General features: G+C 38.5%; 1 protein-coding gene across 1 annotated transcript in view; it reads left to right on the top strand.

Annotated features, from left to right (window-relative positions):
• The window catches only part of zbtb8os (zinc finger and BTB domain containing 8 opposite strand), a 67,383-nt gene extending 44,344 nt beyond the window's left edge, over positions 1–23,039 (top strand). Inside the window, exons 4-7 of the mRNA XM_028818923.2 lie at positions 12,574–12,656; positions 12,765–12,817; positions 15,367–15,403; positions 22,262–23,039. Coding sequence (XP_028674756.1) covers positions 12,574–12,656; positions 12,765–12,817; positions 15,367–15,403; positions 22,262–22,348 — 260 coding nt within the window. The 3' untranslated portion in view covers positions 22,349–23,039. The remainder of the gene's footprint in view (positions 1–12,573; positions 12,657–12,764; positions 12,818–15,366; positions 15,404–22,261) is intronic.
• The last annotated feature ends 300 nt before the right edge of the window (positions 23,040–23,339 follow it).

Here is a 23,339-nt window from a genome sequence, read left to right as displayed (position 1 = left end):
TCGCATAATTAGTTAAATGGAGATTGTCTGTCTGTTCTCAAGGGGTTTTAGTTAATTGTAGTATAAATGCACTTGTATCTATAAAGTCCATCTTGTGTTGAGTAAGTATTGTGGTCTAACCTACACATTGACAGAATAAAAGAACACTTCATAACTCTGTGTAAAGGTCACGGGATGTGTACAAGAACATATTCAAGTCACTGCATATCTACTGGAGTACAGTTAAATCAGTCACTTGAAAGTAGAAAGAGCATGGCACAGCTGCAAGTCTATCTAGAGCAAGCCGTCCTCAGAAACAGAATGATCATGCTTAAGGGGGGCCACCTATATATATATATATATATATATATATATATATATATATATATATATATATAAAATATACAGTAATGGTGGCACGGTGACGCGCTGCTGCCTTGCAGTTGGGAGACCTGGGGACCTGGCTTCGCTTCCCGTTCCTCCCTGCGTGGAGTTTGCATGTTCTCCCTGTGTCTGCGTGGGTTTCCTCCGGGCGCTCCGGTTTCCTCCCACAGTCCAAAGACATGCTGATTAGGTGGATTGGCGATTCTAAATTGGCCCTAGTGTGTGCTTGGTGTGTGTATGTCCTGCGGTGGGTTGGCACCCTGCCCGGGATTGGTTCCTGCCGTGTGCCCTGTGTTGGCTGGGATTGGCTCCAGCAGACCCCCGTGACCCTGTGTTTGGATTCAGCGGGTTGGAAAATGGATGGATATACAGTTATCCCTCCTCCATCGCGGGGGTTGCGTTCCAGAACCCCCCGCGAAAGGTGAAAATTCGCAAAGTAGAAACCATATGTTCATATGGTTCTTTTTATATATTTTAAGCCCTTATAAACTCTCCCACACTCTTATAAACATTTCCCGCACAATTATACAGCATAAACACTTTGTATTCTCTTAGATATTAGGTAAGATTCGTTGAAATTATGTATGTAAACACAATTTATATACAGTAAAACCTAAATATTATTTTAAAGATATCGAGCGTCTCCGATATCACATATGTTATAGCCGTTACGACAGACAGGCAACCAGCAATAAATACGTACAATGCAAGAAAAATTGTATACAGTAAAATGTGTGTACAGTGACACTAAACTATGTACATGTAATAAGTACTGTACATAGATAATTAATTATGGTTACTCACCAACAATGACACGACGACTTGTCCGATAACAATGAGTTTAATTTTACTGCACAACAAAGGATAGCATTACAGCTCTTCTAAAGGAGCCTCTTCAGGCGACTGCGTAGCACCGCCATTGTTCTTCTTCCAGCACTCTTCAATCCAAATCCCTAAAGCAGATTCCATCCAGACTACTGCCTTATCACGTCCACTTGCAACTCGCTTTGCGCCCTGTTTAAAGGACACTGTGGCCGTAGATCTTCTATGCTTTTCCTCCTTTTAAAATAAAAAGAATCGTGGACTCATTGATGCCGTAATGGTGTCCTGCAGCGGTGTAGCTGTTCCCTTCCTTCAACATATCCAAAACTTTTACCTTTTCTGCAATCATTTGCATCTTCTGCTGGCGCTTGGATACGGCCCCTGAAGCAGTAGCAGGAGCACGTTAATGCTGAATGAGTGAGATGAGACTTCCTGGTTAATGCAGCACTCCGTCGCTGAGCCAGTCAGCACACAGGAACTTAACTGTGTGCTCTGATTAGGTAGCTTCTCAGTCATCCGCCAATAGCGTCCCTTGTATGAAATCAACTGGGCAAACCAACTGAGGAAGCATGTACCAGAAGTAAAAAGACCCATTGTCTGCAGAAACCCGCGAAGCAGCGAAAAATCCGCGTTATATATTTAGGTATGCTTACATATAAAATCCGCGATAGAGTGAAGCCGCGAAAGTCGAAGCACGATATAGCGAGGGATTACTGTATATATATATATATATATATACACACATATACACACACAGTGCATCTGGAAAGTATTCACAGCGCATCACTTTTTCCACATTTTGTTATGTTACAGCCTTATTCCAAAATGGATTAAATTCATTTTTTTTTCTCAGAATTCTACACACAACACCCCATAATGACAACTTGAAAAAATTTTACTTGACGTTTTTGCAAATTTGTTAAAAATAAAAAAAATTGAGAAATCACATGTACATAAGTATTCACAGCCTTTGCTCAATACTTTGTCGATGCACCTTTGGCAGCAATTACAGCCTCAATTTTGAATATGATCACACCTATCCTTGGCCAGTTTCGCCCATTTCTCTTTGCAGCACCTCTCAAGCTCCATCAGGTTGGATGGGAAGCGTCAGTGCACAGCCATTTTAAGATCTCTCCAGAGATGTTCAATCGGATTCAAGTCTGGGCTCTGGCTGGGCCACTCAAGGATATTCACAGAGTTATTTTGAAGCCACTCCTTTGTTATCTTGGCTGTGTGCTTAGGGCCGTTGTCCTGCTGAAAGATGAACTGTCGCCCCAGTCTGAGGTCAAGAGCGCTCTGGAGCAGGTTTTCATCCAGGATGTCTCTGTACATTGCTGCAGTCATCTTTCCCTTTATCCTGACTAGTCTCCCAGTCCCTGCCACTGAAAAACATCCCCACAGCATGATGCTGCCACCACCATGCTTCACTGTAGGGATGGTATTGGCCTGGTGATGAGCGGTGCCTGGTTTCCTCCAAACGTGAAACCTGGCATTCACACCAAAGAGTTCAATCTTTGTCTCATCAGACCAGAAAATTTTCTTTCTCATGGTCTGAGAGCCCTTCAGGTGCCTTTTGGCAAACTCCAGGCGGGCTGCCAAATGCCTTTTACTACGGAGTGGCTTCCGTCTGGCCACTCTACCATACAGGCCTGATTGGTGGATTGCTGCAGAGATGGTTGTCCTTTTGGAAGGTTCTCCTCTCTCCACAGAGGACCTCTGGAGCTCTGACAGAGTGACCATCGAGTTCTTGGTCACCTCCCTGACTAAGGTCCTTATCCTCCGATCGCTCAGTTTAGATGGCCGGCCAGCTCTAGGAAGAGTCCTGGTGGTTTTGAACTTCTTCCACTTACGGATGATGGAGGCCACTGTGCTCATTGGGACCTTCAAAGCAGCAGAAATTTTTCTGTAACCTTCTCCAGATTTATGCCTCGAGACAATCCTGTCTCGGAGGTCTACAAATAATTCCTTTGACTTCATGCTTGGTTTGTGCTCCGACATGAACTGTCAGCTGTGGGACCTTTATATAGACAGGTGTGTGCCTTTCCAAATCCTGTCCAATCAACTGAATTTACCACAGGTGGACTCCAGTGAAGCTGCAGAAACATCTCAACGATGATCAGGGGAAACAGGATGCACCTGAGCTCAATTTTGAGCTTCATGGCAAAGGCTGTGAATACTTATGTACATGTGTTTACTCAATTTTTTTATTTTTAGTAAATTTGCAAAAACCTCAAGTAAACTTTTTTCATGTTGTCATTATAGGGTGTTGTGTGTAGAATTCTGAGGAAAAAAATGAATTTAATCCATTTTGGAATAAGGCTGTAACATAACAAAATGTGGAAAAAGTGATGCGCTGTTAATACTTTCCAGATGCACTGTGTGTGTGTGTGTGTGTGTGTGTGTATATATATATATATATATATATATATATATATATATATATATATATATATATATATATATATATATATATATATATATATATATATATATATAAAATAATATGGAAGAGAAGGTCTGTGATCCACAAAGGGAGAAAAATGAAATGCGTATCATAAAGTACAGTAATCCCTCCTCCATCGCGGGGGTTGCGTTCCAGAGCCACCCGCGAAAAATAAGAAAATCCGCGAAGTAGAAACCATATGTTGATATGGTTATTTTTATATTGTCATGCTTGGGTCACAGATTTGCGCAGAAACACAGGAGGTTGTAGAGAGACAGGAACGTTATTCAAACACTGCAAACAAACATTTGTCTCTTTTTCAAAAATTTAAACTGTGCTCCATGACAAGACACAGATGACAGTTCTGTCTCACAATTAAAAGAATGCAAACATATCTTCCTCCTCAAAGGAAACAGAGAGGAAAACAAACAAATCAATAGGGCTGTTTGGCTTGCGGTACAAAGCTGTTGAAGGCGGCAGCTCACACCCCCTCCATCAGTAGCAGGGAGAGAGAGAGAAAAACAAAGTCAAAAATCAATACGTGCCCTTTGAGCTTTTAAGTATGCGAAGCACCGTGCAGCATACTTAAAAGCTGCACACAGAAGGTAGCAACGTGAAGATAATCTTTCAGCATTTTTAGACGAGCGTCTGTATCGTCTAGGTGTGCGAACAGCCCCCCTGCTCACACCCCCTACGTCAGGATCACAGATAGTCAGCGCAAGAGAGAGAGAAAGAAAAGTAAGTTGGGTAGCTTCTCAGCCGTCTGCCAATAGCGTCCCTTGTATGAAATCAACTGGGCAAACCAACTGAGGAAGCATGTACCAGAAATTAAAAGACCCATTGTCCTCAGAAATCCGCGAACCAGCAAAAAATCCGCGATATGTATTTAAATATGTTTACATATAAAATCCGCGATAGAGTGAAGCCGCGAAGCGCGATATAGCGAGGGATCACTGTAGTTTTATTCCTGTGTGTATGTATATGTGTGTGTATATACATATATACACACACACACACACACACACACACACAGGTCCATAAATAATTGGACAGAGACAACTTTTTTTCTAGTTTTGGTTCTGTACATTACCACAATGAATTTTAAATGAAACAACTCAGATGCAGTTGAAGTGCAGACTTTCAGCTTTAATTCAGTGGGGTGAACAAAACGATTGCATTAAAATGTGAGGCAACTAAAGCATTTTTTTAACACAATCCCTTCATTTCAGGGGCTCAAAAGTAATTGGACAAATTAAATAACTGGAAATAAAATGTTCATTTCTAATACTTGGTTGAAAACCCTTTGCTGGCAATGACAGCCTGAAGTCTTGAACTCATGGACATCACCAGATGCTGGGTTTCCTCCTTTTTAATGCTCTGCCAGTCCTTTACTGCAGCATCTTTCAGTTGCTGTTTGTTTATGGGCCTTTCTGTCCGAAGTTTAGTCAACAAGTGAAATGCATGCTCAATTGGGTTAAGATCAGGTGACTGACTTTGCCATTCAAGAATTTTCCACTTCTTTGCTTTAATAAACTCCTGGGTTGCTTTGGCTGTATGTTTGGGATCATTGTCCATCTGTATCATGAAACGCCGCCCAATCAATTTGACTGCATTTAGCTGGATTTGAGCAGACATATGTCTCTGAACACTTCGGAATTCATTTGGCTGCTTCTGTCCTGTGTCACATCATCAATAAACACTAGTTTCCCAGTGCCACTGGCAGCCATTCACACCCAAGCCATCACACTGCCTCCACTGTGTTTTACAGATGATGTGGTATGCTTTGGATAATGAGCTGTTCCACGCCTTCTCCATACTTATTTCTTGCCATCATTCTGGTAGAGGTTGATCTTGGTTTCATCTGTCCAAAGAATGTTTTTCCAGAACTGTGCTGGCTTTTTTAGATGTTCTTTAGCAAAGTCTGATCTAGCCTTTCTATTCTTGAGGCTTACGAGTGGTTTGCACCCTGCAGTGCTCCCTCTGTATTTACTTTTCATGCAGTCTTCTCTTTATGGTATACTTGGATATCAATACACCTACCCCCTGGAGAGTGTTATTCACTTGGTTGGCTGTTGTGAAGGGGTTTCTCTTCACCATGGAAATGATTCTGCGATCATCCACCACTGTTGTCTTCCGTGGACGTCCAGGACTTTTTGCGTTTCTGAGTTCACCAGTGCTTGTTTTCTTTCTCAGAATGTACCAAGCTGTAGATTTTGCCACTCGTAATATTGTAGTAATTTCTCGGATGGGTTTTTTCTGTTTTTGCAGCTTAAGGATGGCTTCTTTCACCTGCATGGAGAGCTCCTTTGACCGCATGTTGTCTGTTCACAGCAAAATCTTGCACATGCAAGCACCACACCTCAAATCAACTCCAGGCCTTTTATCTGCTTAATTGATAATGACATAACGACGGACTTGCCCACACCTGCCCATGAAATAGCATTTGAGTCAATTGTCCAATTACTTTTGAGCCCCTGAAATAAAGGGATTGTGTTAAAAAAAATGCTTTAGTTACTTCACATTTTTATGCAGTCGTTTTGTTCACCCCACTGAATTAAAGCTGAAAGTCTGCACTTCAACTGCATCTGAGTTGTTTCATTTATAATTCATTGTAGTAATGTACAGAACCAAAATTAGTTGTCTCTGTCCAAATATATATATATATATATATATATTGGATGAGTTGGGAGGGACTATGCATCTAACAACTGTTGCCTGAGTGCTTCACCAATTGTAGCTTTATGGGAGAGCAGCACTGTTAATAGAGAGGGGAAAAAAATGCACCAAAAAAACCATCTTGGGTAGAGTTTGCCAGAGGGCACATGGATACTTTGATGTATAATGTCCTTGAGAGGTCATACTCCAGATCTCAGTCCAACTGAGAATTTGTGGTTGGATTTGAAAAAGGGTGTTCACTCATAGTCCCCTTGAATCCTGAGAGAGCTTGAATAGTTTTACAAGGAAAAATGGGGAAACACTGTAGTATTCAGATGTGAGAAGCTGATTAGGGGGTGTGCACACAAACAGTTGTCATGGCTGCCAAAGATTTACCTATTAAATACTGACTTAAAGGAGGTGAATACTTACGCAATCAATTTTTTTTTATAATTTAGACCACTTTGCAGAGATTTGTTTTCACTTTGACATTAAAAAACATTTTTCTGTTGATCAGAAAGGCAAATTAAATCTACTTAATATATGATGAAAACCTCTAAGACGCTGAATACTGTTCATTGGCACTTTGACCAAAAAGCCATAATTAAAAATAATATGCAATCTTTTTGTATATGTCAGATGATGGTAACTGTTAAGGTTAGGGTTTTAGTATTGGGAAAGAAAAAACGATTCCATTACTCCTAGAATCTTGACAATCTGAGTTATTTTAATCTGAGTACATGGACTGGTTCAGCTATGTAGTAGATAATGGTTTTCATGTATGCAATTGTTGAAGAAGTGATAATTTAGTTTATTTCTTTTGATTATTCAGGCATTTTCATCCACTAGCTGCTAAAATTTATTGTGTAATTACAAATATTTGCCCCTTCCTGATTTTCTCTGTTTTTACTTAAAACACTTAATTGTTTTTAATCTCCAAGCAAGTTTAGTATAAAGTGAAAAATAACCTGAATAAATACAATAGTTTTTAAATGATCATTTCATTTATTGAAAGAAAAGAACTTCACCAATACCTATTTCATCCATGTGAAAAAGGAATTGCCCCATTGGTCACTCAATCAACCAATGAACCAAATTTAAATGATAGTGGGTTAAATTAAACTAGGCACACCCTAACTTGATTGCTGCCAGCCGTATTGAATCTAAATATCACTTAAATAGAACCTTTCCAGCAGTGTGAAGTTGGGTAAAACGTCTAATCAAGCTGCACACCATTCCATGTTTGTAAAGAAATTCCATAAGATCTGAGAAAGAAAGTTACTGAAATATATCGGTTGAGAAAGAATTACAATGCAATCTTTAAAACACTAGTAACTTCAGCAAACCTTCATGAGAGCTATCCAAATGGAGAAGGCTTGGAAAAGTGGTAAATTTCCTTGGAGTAGCTAGACTAGCAAAATTACTCCAAGAGCACATAGAAAACTCATCTAGAAAGTCCTAGACAAACTCAGACTATCAGCAAAGGAATTGTAGGACTCTCACAGCTCAGTTAATATCGGCTTTCATGATTCCACCTTTAGAAGGACACTGGGTATCCATGGGAGAGCTGCAAGGCAAACAAATACTACTAAACAAGAGGAACATAGAGGCTTGTCTAATATTTACGTAAAGGACCTTGATTACCCTCAAAACTGCTAGGATAATGTTCTGTGGACTGATGAGTCGTAAGTAGAACTTTTTGGAAAACGGGGGTCCCGTTAATCTGATGTAAAGCTAACATAGCTTTTCACAATAAGAATGTCATCCCCACAGTCAAACATGGTGATGGTTTGGGGATGCTTTGCTGCTCAAGGGCCTGGGTGATTTCTCATAATTGAGGGAGGCATGAATTTGTGTCTCTACCAGAAAGTACTGAAGGAGAATGTCCGGTCCTCAGTCCATGATCAGAAGGTAAAGTGTAATTAGGTTATACCATAGGACAACCTCTGAATGGCTGGGGGAATAAGGTTTTGGACCCTATTGAGATGTTGTGGCAGAACCTTAAATGGCAGTTCATAGATGAAAACCCACCAATGTGGCTGAACTAAAACAGTTTTGTACAGAAACATGTGCCAAAATTCATCTTTAGTGATGCCAAAGACTAATCTCCTGTTATTGAAAGTGTTTGATTGCAGTTGTTGCAGCTAAAGGTGGCCCAACTAAATATTAAGTTTAGTGAGGCAGTTATCTTTTTACATAAGTGATATATGTGTTAGTAACATTTTTTCCTTCAATAAATTAAATGACCATTTAAAAAGATACTGTATTTACTCAGGTTGTCTTTTGTATTATGCTAAATTTGTTTGGAGATCAGAAACAATAGAGGAAATTGGGAAGGGCCAAATGCTTTTTAACAGCACTATATTTGTGTGTATATATGTAATACAGTAATCCCTCGCTATATCGCGCTTCGCCTTTCGCGGCTTCACTCCATCGCGGATTTTATATGTAAGCATATTTAAATATATATTGCGGATTTTTTGCTGGTTCGCGGATTTCTGCGGACAATGGGTCTTTTAATTTCTGGTACATGCTTCCTCAGTTGGTTTGCCCAGTTGATTTCATACAAGGGACGCTATTGGCAGATGGCTGAGAAGCTACCCAGCTTACTTCTCTCTCTCTCTTGCGCTGACTTTCTCTGATCCTGACGTAGGGGGATTGAGCAGGGGGGCTGTTCGCACACCTAGATGATACGGACGCTCGTCTAAAAATGCTGAAAGATTATCTTCACGTTGCTATCTTTTGTGCAGCTGCTTCCTGAAATGACATGCTGCACGGTGCTTCGCATACTTAAAAGCTCGAAGGGCACGTATTGATTTTTGATTGAAAAACAAACTCTGTCTCTCTCTATCTCTCTCTCTCTGCTCCTGACGGAGGGGGTGTGAGCTGCCGCCTTCAACAGCTTTGTGCCGCGGTGCTTCGCATACTTAAAAGCCAAACAGCACTATTGATTTGTTTGCTCCTTTGAAGAGGAAGATATGTTTGCATTCTTTTAATTGTGAGACTGAACTGTCATCTCTTTCTTGTCATGGAGCACAGTTTAAACTTTTGAAAGAGAGACAAATGTTTGTTTGCAGTGTTTGAATAACGTTCCTGTCTCTCTACAACCTCCTGTGTTTCTGCGCAAATCTGTGACCCAAGCATGACAATATAAAAATGACCATATAAACATATGGTTTGTACTTCGCGGATTTTCTTATTTCGCGGGTGGCTGTGGAATGCAACCCCCGCAATGGAGGAGGGATTACTGTATGTATATATATATATAATATAGCAAAATACCCGCGCTTTGCAGCGGCGAAGTAGTGTGTTAAACAGGTTATGTAAACATATATATATACATATATATACATATCTACATATATATATATATATATATATATATATATATATATATATATATATATATATATATATATACACACATATACAAATTGACATATCTACATATATATAGATATAAATATAGACATACATATATACATACATACATACATTCACACACATATATATACTGTATAAATACATATCTACTTATTGGCTCCTGTATTTAGGATATAGCGGGTTGGATAATGGATGGATGGACATCTGTATGCATAGCCCTATTTGCCCATTTTCGTTTTTTTTCTTTCTTCAGTAATATTTCAGTAAACCCGGAGCTTGTCAGTTCAAATCCTGGTACTGACACCACTGTGTGACCCTGAGGAAGTCACTTCACCTGCCTGTGCTGCAAAAAACAAAAGTAATGTAACAAATTGTACCTCAGATGTTGCAAGTTGCTGGAATAAAGGCATAAGTAAAATAGATAAATATGTATTATACACATAGGAACTATTCATTTATTTTCAGTTAAGTCATCTGCAGCAAACTTTTATAAATGAGGGTTTCTCATTTTTAGATAGTGCAAACTGTTTCTTCTTCATTGACGTTTTCTCTTGGAGAGCTTTTTTCATTTCATTGAAAATTAAAGCAGCAGCTGCCAAAATATGTAGCTTTCTTATTAATTTTTCAACATTGTGTAAAATAAATTTATAAAGTAACATAAAAGGTTTAAATACTGGTTGTCCTTTTACACTAAAATATTACTAAAGAGATACAAAAAAAGTAAAATGGATATGTTCTTTTTCTTTAAGGAGATTAAATATTACTGAAGAAAGAAAAAAAAAACTATAACAGCCAAATGGGGCTATGCATACGAACTTAAAAGGTTTAAATAAAACAGAAATATATACCTTTATTTTTACTTGCTTTACTTGTGGAGGGTGTATCCTGTAGCAAAGCCCTAACTTTTTTCGTGAAAGCCCGCTTCAGTCAATAAGTCTTAAAAAAAGGTGTAAAGATATTGACAATAAGCCAAGCAAACCCAGGAAGACATGGAATCGTTTAAATCAAGTATCATTACATCTTCCTTTCTTAAATAGAAGTAAGGCAGTACTTATAAGCTTACATATTTATATATAGAAATACATACATATATATATATATATATATATATATATATATATATATATATATATATATATATATATGTATCTATATCCGAAGCCGTGCAAGCACACTCTTGAGAATGCAACATATAGTTGTACAGAAGAAAAGCAATCTTGCCTCAAATGAATGGCAACCTTTTGTAGGTCTATGAACTTAATTTAAACTTTAGGTTTACACGGTGCTTTCTTTCCGAAGTACCTGCACTCATGAATATGTTTGTATGTGTCAGTCGGTCAAATCCACGCGCTTCGCACCGGCGAAGTACCGCTTTTAAATTTTCATTAAGAAGAAAACAAAACCTTTATAAATTGAGGGAAAATATACTAACAACAGTTTGTTAAGGATCTGTTTTTTTGTGAAGCTGCCTTCACTCGAGTGATCACTTCGACCTGACTTGGTGGCCAACTATAAGCGTTACCTGGTAGGTAACCACCCATACAATCAGATTGTGAATCAGACTACGAATGCCGTGAATGTAATTACCCCGATCTACATGTTGTCAAATAAACGAAGCACACGCCGTGGCGCGGAATGTAATTACCCCGATCTACATGTTGTCAAATAAACGAACCACACGCCGTGGCGCAATTTTAGGGGCTTTGCCTGTAGCGCTGACGACCGAGGTTCGATTCCCGTAAGGGAGTGAAGTGAATGGCTGGTTACCTACCAGGTAACGCTTATGGTTGGCCAGCAAGTGAGGTAACATCAGCCACGGTGCCTTCAGTTGTGAGAAGCAGATCATAGAATGGTTGAAAATAGTTTACTGTCAAATAATGCAAAGAGTACGCGACACGTCTTTCCCCCTTATTCTTGGCTCATCAGGTGTACACACTCACTGCACTTGCTTACGGTAATCGAACCTCGGACGTCAGCGCTAGAGGGGCTTAGCAGTGAAGTATTGCTTTTAAATTTTAATGAAGAACAAAAGAAAACCTCAGAGGTTCGATTCCCGTAAGGGAGTGAAGTGAGTGGCTGGTTACCTACCAGGTAACGCTTATAGTTGGCCAGCAAGTGACGTAACATCCGCCACGGTGCCTTCAGTGGTGAGAAGCAGATCATAGAATGATTGAAAATAGTTTTGCATTTACCTTTTTAGTAAAAGGCGAGCTTTTAAGCCTGAGAAATCACCCCGTAAATGCACACGTTTAATTGCACATGTGTTAATATGTATGCTTAAACAGTATTAAAAGACAGTGAACAACGTCATTTACCTTTGTTCCCGCGTTTGATAAAAGGCAAGCTTTTAAGCCTGAGAAATCACCCTGTAAATGCACACGTTTAATTGCACATGTGTTAATATGTATGCTTACACAGTATTAAAAGACACTCAAAAATTAACGTCATTTACCTTCGTTCCCGCGTTTGACTCGTGATGTAAATCTCTTCCTTGTTTTTAGTTCACGTGATTACGTAGGAGGCGTGATGACGCGATACGTGACTCCGCCTCCTCCATTAGAGTATATGGACAAAAAACATATTCCAGTTATGACCATTACGCGTAGAATTTCGAAATGAAACCTGCCTAACTTTTGTAAGTAAGCTGTAAGGAATGAGCCTGCCAAGTTTCAGCCTTCCACCTACACGGGAAGTTCGAGAATTAGTGATGAGTCAGTCAGTCAGTCAATCAATCAGTCAGTCAGTGAGGGCTTTGCCTTTTATTAATATGTATAGAGATATATATATATAATATAGTGGTACTACACCGATATCTTATAAAGACAGTTAGACTTTGGATTTATGATTTATATTAAACTAATTTTTATTCCTCCATTTGAACTATCTTTTTTTTTTTTTTATAACAGGTGAAGATATGCTTTCACTGCTTTTTCATTTCTTGGATGACTGGCTCTTTAAATTTAGTGCGGATCAGTTTTTCATTCCTCGGGTAAGGTATATTTCTATGTTTACACAGTGGCAATGATGTAATGATGATGGTACTTATGTGTCTTTGGTAATGAAAGCTGTTCCCTCTCTTTTTTACAATTTATTTCAGGAAATAAAGGTTCTACAGTTGGATAGAGTAAATTTCAAGATCCGTTCTATAGGGTGAGAGGCCACTTTTTAATACCCAGATTGTCAAGAGAGTTTTACCACTCACATATTAAGTTCACTTTAACCCTTTTCATTATGTGTTTCAACTTCTTTTGATTTCTTGTCTTATGTAGGATATATTGTAGTAATGCTCATTTATTTTCTGTTAGTGGGGGATTTTGGTGTCATTCAAGTAACTTCTTCAAAAAACCATAATCTTTGTCCTGATTTAATATGTTAAGCACGTGCATACTAATATATATATACTAGTCATTTAGCCTGTTACAATAACGGGCGCTAGAACAGTAGTGCATAAACATTAGTAGGAACAGTCTATATTAAATGGCAAGGGACTTTGACCTCATTCTTTTTGTTGGTCGTATTTTTCTTTCTTTCAGCCTTTCTTTTGTTGATGTTTACTTGCTGAGCTGACCGTTCTTCGTGGGCTGCCGCCGTGTATTGTGTGTCTTTAATTTTCTGTGACAGTAATACTGTCTTTTACGGCTCTATTCAATAAGGGCGCGCACAAAAAGGGAAGCTTCAAAAGGGAGACCTCAGTTGAGCGCGGCGAATAAAGGCGTTCGTAGATAATTTAGTTCAAATGGCTCTGGAATATGTGAAGAGCAACAAAGGTGCAGATCTTTATTTACGCGCGCCTTTATTCGCTGCGCCCAGTTGAGGTCGCCCTTTTGAGGCTCGCCTTTTTCTGCGTGCCCTTATTGAAGGATACCGTCTTGTACTTCTGCTGGCTTGTACATCTGTAATATACCTTTAATTTTCTCTGGCGGTAATACAGGTGTGTGCGTCGGTAATATGTCATTAATCTCCTCTGACAGTAATACTGGCTTGTATGTGGCTGTAATATGCGTCACTGTATTGTGTACCTTTAATTTCCTCTCGCAGTAATACTGGTTTGTATTTCCGTAAAACGCATCTAACTTTCTCTGACAGTAATATCGCGCGTCACACCGTGCCCCGCGCATGTGCATTTCATCAGAAGACACCCACACACGGACACCTGGATGCACATAGGGATTTTATATATATATATATAGATATATAGAGATATATATATATATATATATATATATATATATATATATAGATATATAGATAAAATATATGCAAAATGTGCCTAAAGTTGTTATTGTAAGGGGTTACCTGCTGAGAACAAGAATTACATGTAGGAAGAGATGTCACAGCATGGGGCAGTGTTCACCAACACCCTACAATACTTTTCAGACTAGTACAAGAAAGTTAGTACAGGCAATACTATGAGGAAATGTGAATTGTGTGATCACTCAGTGTCCTGGCAGGGAAAAAGAGAAAGACGACATGCAGTCTCTAGACTGTAAGTAGCAGGCATCCCATTGGCAGACAGGTGCTTGATCTTTGTCTAATGTAAATAATGTTCCCAGAAATGTTTGGCAAGTAGCACCAACATCAGCTGATCTGAAACCATGACAACTTGGGACTATGTTGCCCTTTTAGAGGTTTTGGACCAATGGGAAACTATTCAAGAATCCTGAGAATTTAACGGGAAGCAAAAAAGCCCTTGACTGGATGGCGTCGGGGCATGTATCTCTTTATATAAGGCTGATGTAAAGCTGCTTAAAAGACATGTTCCTTTAAGTGCAAAAGAAGGTGTGGGGGGTCCAAGAATTCCAGAGGCCAGTAGAGGGTATTGCCTGGAAGAAACTTCAGAGTCGGGAATAGTTCCAGGACTAAGCCATAATTCACTCTGATCAAATTTAAAGGCGATGTAAATCCAGAGGCTTATGCAGTGTTTGGGAGAAGGCAAAGGAGAAGTGCTTGACGTTTGTGAGTAAAAGAGACCAAGTGTTGCAGAGTGATAGAAAGGAGGAGTGCTTTGTTGTGTTACTTTACATCTGTGAGTGGGGGATTTTTTGCCTATTTGTTTATCACTTTTTTTTTTTATTTGTGCTATAAAAATGTAATTTTTGATATAGTTAGGCCTCCCTAGTATTCTTTAGGGTGTGTATATTTGCTAAAAGACTGCTGTCTTCTATTTTACATTGTTTATTTTAATATATCTTTCACTTAAAAAATCTATTAAGACTAAAGTTAAATAATAAGTTTGCAATTGTAATGAAAGGCACGGTACTGGTACACAGTAAATGGATAAGTTGATAATTAAATTTTATATTAAAGGTGGCACAAATTTTGAGAACACTTACTTCTGTATAAACCGGAATGTTTAATCCAAGAATAGATCTGATTTACAGTAATAATGATAAAAATAATAACTTGTATCGCAGGACCTGGACACCCTGAATATTAGCTTACACAAATGTATATATGAATAGGAAAGCCAATATAATGTCTGTATAACCAGAAGTAGCACTTCCGTAAGTGGAATGAGGGTATCTTAACTAGCATAATGTGTGGAGCAAAATTTGTAATTTTTTTTTTTCTTTTTAATTCTGTATAGCATGCAAATTCCCATTATAGTTTATTTAAGGAATCTTTATCACCTCATGCTTGAAATGCTGTGTATGTTGTTCTGTCTTCTTTTTATAAATTCACTTATTTTGGTTTTGCAGATGGGGGGAGGAATTTAACTTAGCCAAGCATCCACAAGTAAGTATAAGCAGACAGAAGTTCTGTGAATTTGGCAGGAACACATACAGTACCTTGTTTTAATTTCACTTTCATGCTGTAGACTGCTAATCTTGAATGTTTCCTTTTTTATTATAGATTTATAGATTAAGTTGAGAGGGAAAGAAGTTTAATGTTGTTGCCTACTCCATGCCTTGCTGCTGTAAATTGTTACATTTATGAATAGCAGCAGTGTTTTGTACTATTTTAAGTACTGGCAATGCCTTAAATAGAAATTACACTGACAAGTTAGTAGCCTCATAAAGGTAATGAGGAAAATAAAGAGAAAGATTGCATAGCCTGAAAGAGAATGAATAAGAACTATGTAGACTTTTGAATGAGGTGAAAGTCAAAATGTAGAAGCTGGAGAGAAAACAAGTCCTGTCCGAATATAAAATGAAATCATAAAAGAGCTGTGATTATAGAGTAAATTACAAAGTCATATTTACAGCATCAAGTTTAAACATATGACACATTATAGGTTAATAAATTATGACTGATTATTGGTTATGTGCTTATACATGATGCTTTGTAGCTATTTTAAATCTGAACCCTAATATTATAACATGGACCCAGGAAATAAATACCTTGAAAATGCTATTTTACTGAGATACTAAGAAAGACACTGTAGAAAAAAAGGGAAAATTAAAATATCTATATTGCACCACCAAGGTGCATGCTAGAAAACACTAAATTAGCAGTACTGTTCCAAGTGTCATGTAAAATTCATGGTGGCAACAAAATAGTACTGTTATTTGCATCCTAAATTGAATTGCCAATCATATCCATCATAAAAACCTGTATTTTTATGTTAAAAAAACACTAGAATTTACAATTTAGAAAGGAAATTTTTCAGTTACCAATGTTTGGCAATAAAATTATTTTCATTGGCCTCATTCATTTAATTGCTTAAAGTTAAGTGTATACAATACATTTTTCTTTACTGAATGGAGTGTTAATTTATAGTACTTCATCTTATTAACACTAGAATTCCCGAAGCCTACGAAAAACTCATAATCCCGACCCACCTTAAATTCCTTTGCACTTCTCCATCAGCATCTTTTGTGTTGTAAATGTGTCGATCAGCACAAACAGCCTGTTAACCCATCCTCACGCCCTCCGCTGCAGCTCAATTTGCAAAGAAGGTTCTCAGTGCTCAGTGTTTAACTTGGAGTGAAGTGCCTGGAGTTGTAGAGGGTAAATAATATACCATCATTTGGAATACATACATTTCATGTGTGTCCCATGTCTACAACAATCTTTGTAATCACATTGTTAAAACAGAAATGTTTTTCATATTTTAGTAATAATTGACAAAATGTAGACATGAAGTGTATAATGTGTGAAGCCTGAAGTCCAAAGATCAAGCAAACACTTTCACAAAAGGTAGAAGTATAACAAAACAAGTGTCATTTTATTCAAGAATACTAGGGGGCCTTGCCCCCTGCTCGCTTCGTTCGCCAACCCCTGTGTTTGGTTAATTGGATATACAATTTTACATGTTTTTTTTTTTGGAATTGTGTGTGGGACCACAGATTCTCATAGCATATGGTCCAGTATTGTGTAAATCCACGTTTTGTCCATTGCATGATGCGAATGCGAAAAGACTTTGTTGTCTACTCTTTTTTTCAGACCTCAGTTTGTCCTGGTATTTGATACTGTAGTGACTGACATGATAAAGTGTCACAAAAGTTCTACTTGACCCCAAACACAACTTTCTAGCACCCTCTCCAACGCCCCCCAAACCACTGCATCAAAGCAATACCCCGCTATCAGTCCTCCGTGCTGTACTCCACCTTCCCTCAATCGGACCTAACAGCCACTTAAAACCAAAAAGCCCTCAACCTGGCTGGGACGCTACAATACTTTCGAATTTTACTGCTTTCATATTCTGTACCTTTGTCTGCATGTGTATCGTGCCATCGTTTGTTTGAGCCTTTCGAATTCCACTGCTTTCATAATCTCTTATCTGCCTTTGTTTCTCTCCAATGCCTTTCGGTCTCTATTCTCCGTATTGTCCTTATACGCTTTATATGCGCTGAGAGCACATCATTTGTGTGTACTATGTGCTTTTACACGGTTGATTTTTTTTTGATGGGTGTGCTCTTTAGACGTGCATTGTAGGCGCCTGCACCTTCCGTACTATGTCGGGTCTGACTATGCTGTGGGCGTGCACACTTCCGTACTGCTCCATGTGGTCTCGTGTCTGTGTGTTCCCGCTATCAGTCCTCCGTGCTGTACTCCGCCTTCCCTCAATCGGACCTAATAGTCACTTAAAACCAAACAGCCTGCTTTCATATTCTGTACCTTTGTCTGCATGTGTATCGCGCCATTGTTTGTTTGAGCCTTTCGAATTCCACTGCTTTCATAATCTCTTATCTGCCTTTTTTTCACTCCAATGCCTTTGGGTCTCTATTCTCCGTATTGTCCTTATACGCTTTATATGTGCTGAGAGCACATGATTTGTGTGAACTACGTGCTTTTACACGATTGATGTTTTTTTGATGGGTGTGCTCTTTAGACGTGCGTTGTAGGCGCCTGCACCTTCCGTACTATGTCAGGTCTGACTATGCCATGTAGTGTGGGCTTGTACGCTTCCGTCATTGTTCTTATCCAGGTGGGCTCGTGTTTGTATCGTTGAGCTGTATTGTGTTTGAATTTGGTGTAAAGCGTTCAGCGGTTTGTACAATCCCAAGCAGCACATTATTCCCAACTTCACTCCGCAGTAGTGCCACTCGCAATATGGTGGTGACGCCTGCGCCTGCACTCCATAGTAGTGCCACTCGCAATATGGCGGTGACGCCTGCGCCTTCTGTGGGGCCTCCGTAGCCTGTTCCGTTTGAATCTGGGCAGCAGTGCAGAATCCTCTTTTTTGTGTGGCTGTGTCGTTGGTCATTAGCTATGGGCGCGTTGTTGCTTCATTTCTCATTCACGTCAGTTGAGCTCTTTCGTTTTTGGGCCGTGACTCCTTCGTGCGCGGTGGATACGACTTCGCTTGAGGTTTATGAGACGTGCGCTGTACGCACCTGCGCAGTACGTCTCATGGTCCCATCGCCGTGCACCTGCGTCCATGCCATCCGGTTTACCATTCTCGGTTAGTAATATGGATAACCGAAGAAAAAGAAAGCAAGTTAGGGTAGGCTATTGATATGACAGTTTGCATGGTGCAGCGGTAAGAACTGTTGACTCTTAATCAAGAGGTCGCCGGTTCAATCCTGGCTGCCTCGCAAATTTACAGTTTTGAGTAGTGAGCTACTCTTACTTATTGTTTTTATACAATTAAAACATGCATTTGATTTGCGTCTGTAACAGCCAGTGTAAATTTATAGTACTTGTAATTTATAGTACTTGTAAAATTTCGTTTTTTTTTTTCTTTCAGTTTTATTCTCTCAGTCATGTTCACGCTAGAACCCCCTAAACCCCTGATCTGATGCTGTTTTCAGATAAAGACGTGGTATAACAAACTTGTTTTGTTATATCACCTCTTTATTTGAAAACAGTGTCCGATCTTGTGCATGAACGAGACTGGGAAAACTGTGGATGTGGGCGTGAGTGGTGTGCGTGACTGAGAATGATTGTGGATGTGAATTTGTGTTTTTTATTCAGTTTTATTCTTGAGTGTTGCTGCTCACGCTGAATTAATATGCACCGCCTGGTCCATGATGTCCAAGCCGCATTGACAGAAAAAGAGAGACAAAGTTATATATGACATTTGGAATAATTCATTTTATGACCTGTATAGTACATTTCAGAAAACATTGTTGCACTAATGCAACATTATATTCATTGGCATGACCCGATCTTGCCCAGTCTCCACATGTTGGTGCATGGTGATGTTTCTTTTGTACTCCAGGAGACGCAGAGGACAGAATAGTACAGAGAGGTCAGTTCCGCACTATATACAATCATCAAATTCAAATGTTATCAGTTTCCACACACCCAAAGACCATCCTTCCTACGTTTACAACATGCGAAGGTCTTGGAACAGAAGCTTGTCAATGTTGCATCCTCTTATTTTTCCATTGCCTTTTCTTGTATGAATTGACGTCAAAGTATCTCTGCAAGATGAGCCATGAACACTCTTCTTTTCTTAGCTGAAATTAAAGGGAATTCTCTGATGTGACGGGATAAAAGCTGACACACAAACGTGGGTTTGAACGCACGTGTGCTGTATAAGGCATGCACGGGGACCGTGCAAATGCCACATGGTAGTCTGATAGCGGTCATGGGACATCATATCTTTGATTGCCGGTACAACAAATAGTTCGCTGATCTTGTGAAAAGAATTGAGATAAATGCTATCAACTCAGAGAGGAAGAGGCAAGTTTGTTGTACCACGTGAACGTCACTGACAGAATAAAACTGAATAATAAAAAAAAAAAAAGTGCTAACTTTTACAAGTAGCCAAAATTTACACTGGGTGTTACAGACTCAGATCAAATGTATGTCTTTATTATGTTATAGTAATAATAATAGCAGCTGCACTACTGAAAATGTGACACGCCTGGACTCAAACCCGGAACCTTTTGGTTATAAGGCAGCAGCTCTTACATTTGCACCATCCAAGAATGCATATCAATTTCCTGTGGATTGACATTTGAGCTTGGGTTTTTAACTCAATGACAGCAACTTGTAAATTGATTTTTTTTTTTCTTTGGTTGTTTTCTTGAATAAAAGCGCACGTGTTTATTTGATATTTAGACTAAAGTCTTCACACATTATACACTTTTCATCATTATTAGTATAATATGGAAAAAAAATTCTGTTTTAAGTATATGTTCAGCATTTTTTGCCTCACATTTCCTGCCCTCCTACATTTACACAGATGTTGAAGACATGGAACACAATATATGTATTCCAAATACCCCTTAATTATGTACCCTATACAACTCCAGGCACCTCACACTCTGATAAAGAGACATGAGCTCTGAGAATTATGAAATTGATTACAGCTGGGGGTTTTTTTGGGTTGATAGGGCAATTGGTTGGTTTGGAATAGCAGGCTGCTTGTGCTGATTAACACATTTGCAAAACAAAAGATTCTGATGAGGAGAGGTGCAAAGGAATTTAAGGTGGCCCGGGATTACTCTTTTTTTTCGTAGGCTTCAAGGAATTCTAGTGTAAACCTAACACACAGAAAACACAAATATAAAACAAAATATTAAAAGAAACATCTGTGTATATTTTCGAATTACTTTTTGTCTTACTTCCAGAGTTTAGCATAATGTCCAGAAAACCTTTAATAATTAGACATAACAGAATTATTTACCATTAGCTATACTAAAAGGTACAAGCACATATTTTTGAAACGGAGAATCTCGAGTGGATGAAATATAGCTCCTTGAACAGTCGCAATTATTAAAAAGCAATCAGTGCATTTTAATCAACTTCCATTTAGCAAAGGCAAGAGTAGTCTGTCAGATTCTTCTGTGTATTTTTGATATGTTCTGGATGTTGCAGATGGTTTTATGTTTTATTGATTTAGACATAATTGAACCAGTTTAATTAATTTAATTGACATTGGAATACAGTAATCCCTCCTCCATCGCGGGGGTTGCGTTCCAGACCCCCCGCGAAAGGTGAAAATCCGCGAAGTAGAAACCATATGTTTATATGGTTATTTTTATATTGTCATGCTTGGGTCACAGATTTGCACAGAAACACAGGAGGTTTTAGAGAGACAGGAATGTTATTCAAACACTGCAAACAAACATTTGTCTCTTTTTCAAAAGTTTAAACTGTGCTCCATGACAAGACACAGATGACAGTTCCGTCTCACAATTAAAAGAATGCAAATATATCTTCCTCTTCAAAGGAGTGCACGTCAGAGAGAGAGAGAGAAAAAAAAAAAAGCAAACGGTCAAAAATCAATAGGGCTGTTTGGCTTTTAAGTATGTGAAGCACCGCCGGACAAAGTAGCTGCAAGGAAGGGAGCAAGCATTTTTCAGCATTTTTTAGAGGAGCGTCCGTATCCTCTAGGCCAGTGTGCGAACAGCCCCTCTGCTCACACCCCCTCCGCTCACACCCCCTCCCGTCAGGAGCAGAGAGAGAGAGAGAGCAAGCGCGAGCAAACAATCAAAAATCAATGCGTGCTGTTTGATCTTTTAAGTATGCGAAGCACCATGCGGGAAGCATATCGCTTGCAAAGCAGCCACATATAAGCCCAGCAAGGAAGAGAGCAATGTGAAGGTAATCTTTCAGTGTTTTTTGAGGAGCGGCCTCTAGGGGTGCGAACAGGCCCCGTGCTCACAATATATTTGAAGAGTTTTATTTAATACATAATACGCGCTGTGGTTGGGTAGCTTCTCAGCCATCAACCAATAGCGTCCCTTGTATGAAATCAACTGGGCAAACCAACTGAGGAAGGGTGTACCAGAAATTAAAAGACCCATTGTCCGCAGAAATCCGCGAACCAGCAAAAAATCCGCGATAGATATTTAAATATGCTTACATATAAAATCAGCGATAGAGTGAAGCCGCGAAAGTCGAAGCGCGATATAGCGAGGGATTACTGTATTGCATTTTAGTCTTGTGTATTTTAAAACTATATCAAATGAGCTGTTGCTACAAACATTGCATTAACAACATACCCTTAATCAGTAAATATAAACTGCTGAAATCATATTATAAAAATATTTTTTTAATTCATCAAAAACAAATTTCTTCTCAGAATAAAGAACAACAATGTGAATTGAATGTAATTGAAAGGGTGCATTAATTATTTATTTTTCTGCCCAAGTGTATCTGCCACTATTTTAAGTAAACTTAAATTAAATCCACACTTAGTTCTTCAGTACAGTTGAGACTTTGTAGTAGTTACCTATTTTGGTTTGTTCACAGGGGACTGAAGTGAAAGCAATCACATATTCAGCAATGCAGATTCATGAAGACATCAAGCCAGAGATCTTTGTTATACTAGACATTTAAAATGCATTGTCATATTGGAGTGAGAAATGAGGGGGGAAATCATACTTCACAAAGGACTGTGGTCATTTAGCATTCTCTCAAATAGGTTTGTTAATTAACACTTGCGTCTGAGTTTGTTGAGAAATTCATACGTAATTTAAAGACTTTTATTTAAAGTGGAAATTGGATTTTTAATTAATTACAGTGCAGTGTCTTCAAAATAATGAATGTACACTCTTCCACTTTCTGGAGCAAAGCCATAAGGTTGTTAAACTGGTGCTCTGCTGATGTTCCAGCTTCTATTCTGAATTTCAGTTACTATGGTTTTCTAGGGCAGACCTGTCTCTGGTTATCTTCATAATGCATTGCTTTCCTGATATTAAATTAAATACAATAATATGTTTAGCTCTTCTGAGCTTTACTGAATCATGAAAACATTGTTTTAGATTACGGTTTTTTAAAAAGTTGTAAATTTTGTGTTAATTTATTACATTGTTCATTTCTTGCCCTATAATGATTATATAAAAATGTATTGAAATGTCGTAATAGAACTGCCTTTTTTGCACTGATGAAGATCAATGGGTGACTCTCAGAAATATTTTACTTTCAAACAACTGTTTCTTCAAAACCATGGACAAAGACTGTTTCTTTTTTCTCCAATGATTAACAAATAAAATTATTCATGTAATAAACATAAAATAATTACAATCTCCCATTTGTATGTTGTCATCAAAAAGCTATTGTACCTGTACAGTTCTTGTCTCATGAAGTGGTTAAAAAAATGAACGCTCAAGAGATGAGTCATTATTAAAGCAGTCTTTTAACATTGTTCATTTTTATGTATGTGAATATCATAAACTCTTAAATTAAGTTTTTGAACATACACGATGGATTGAAGTTTATCTTTGGTGAGACATACTTACTCCGGTATTAGCAGTACATTTTTTTTTCCCTTAAATTGGACTCCTGTAGATTACATTATGTTTAATTGTGCAGCTTATTTTGCAGTGGT

This window comes from Erpetoichthys calabaricus, chromosome 14 (genome assembly GCF_900747795.2).
Source record: "Erpetoichthys calabaricus chromosome 14, fErpCal1.3, whole genome shotgun sequence".
NCBI classification, from domain to species: domain Eukaryota; kingdom Metazoa; phylum Chordata; class Cladistia; order Polypteriformes; family Polypteridae; genus Erpetoichthys; species Erpetoichthys calabaricus.
Note: the sequence above shows the minus strand (reverse complement) of the source record. Positions and strands in the feature narration are given on the sequence as shown.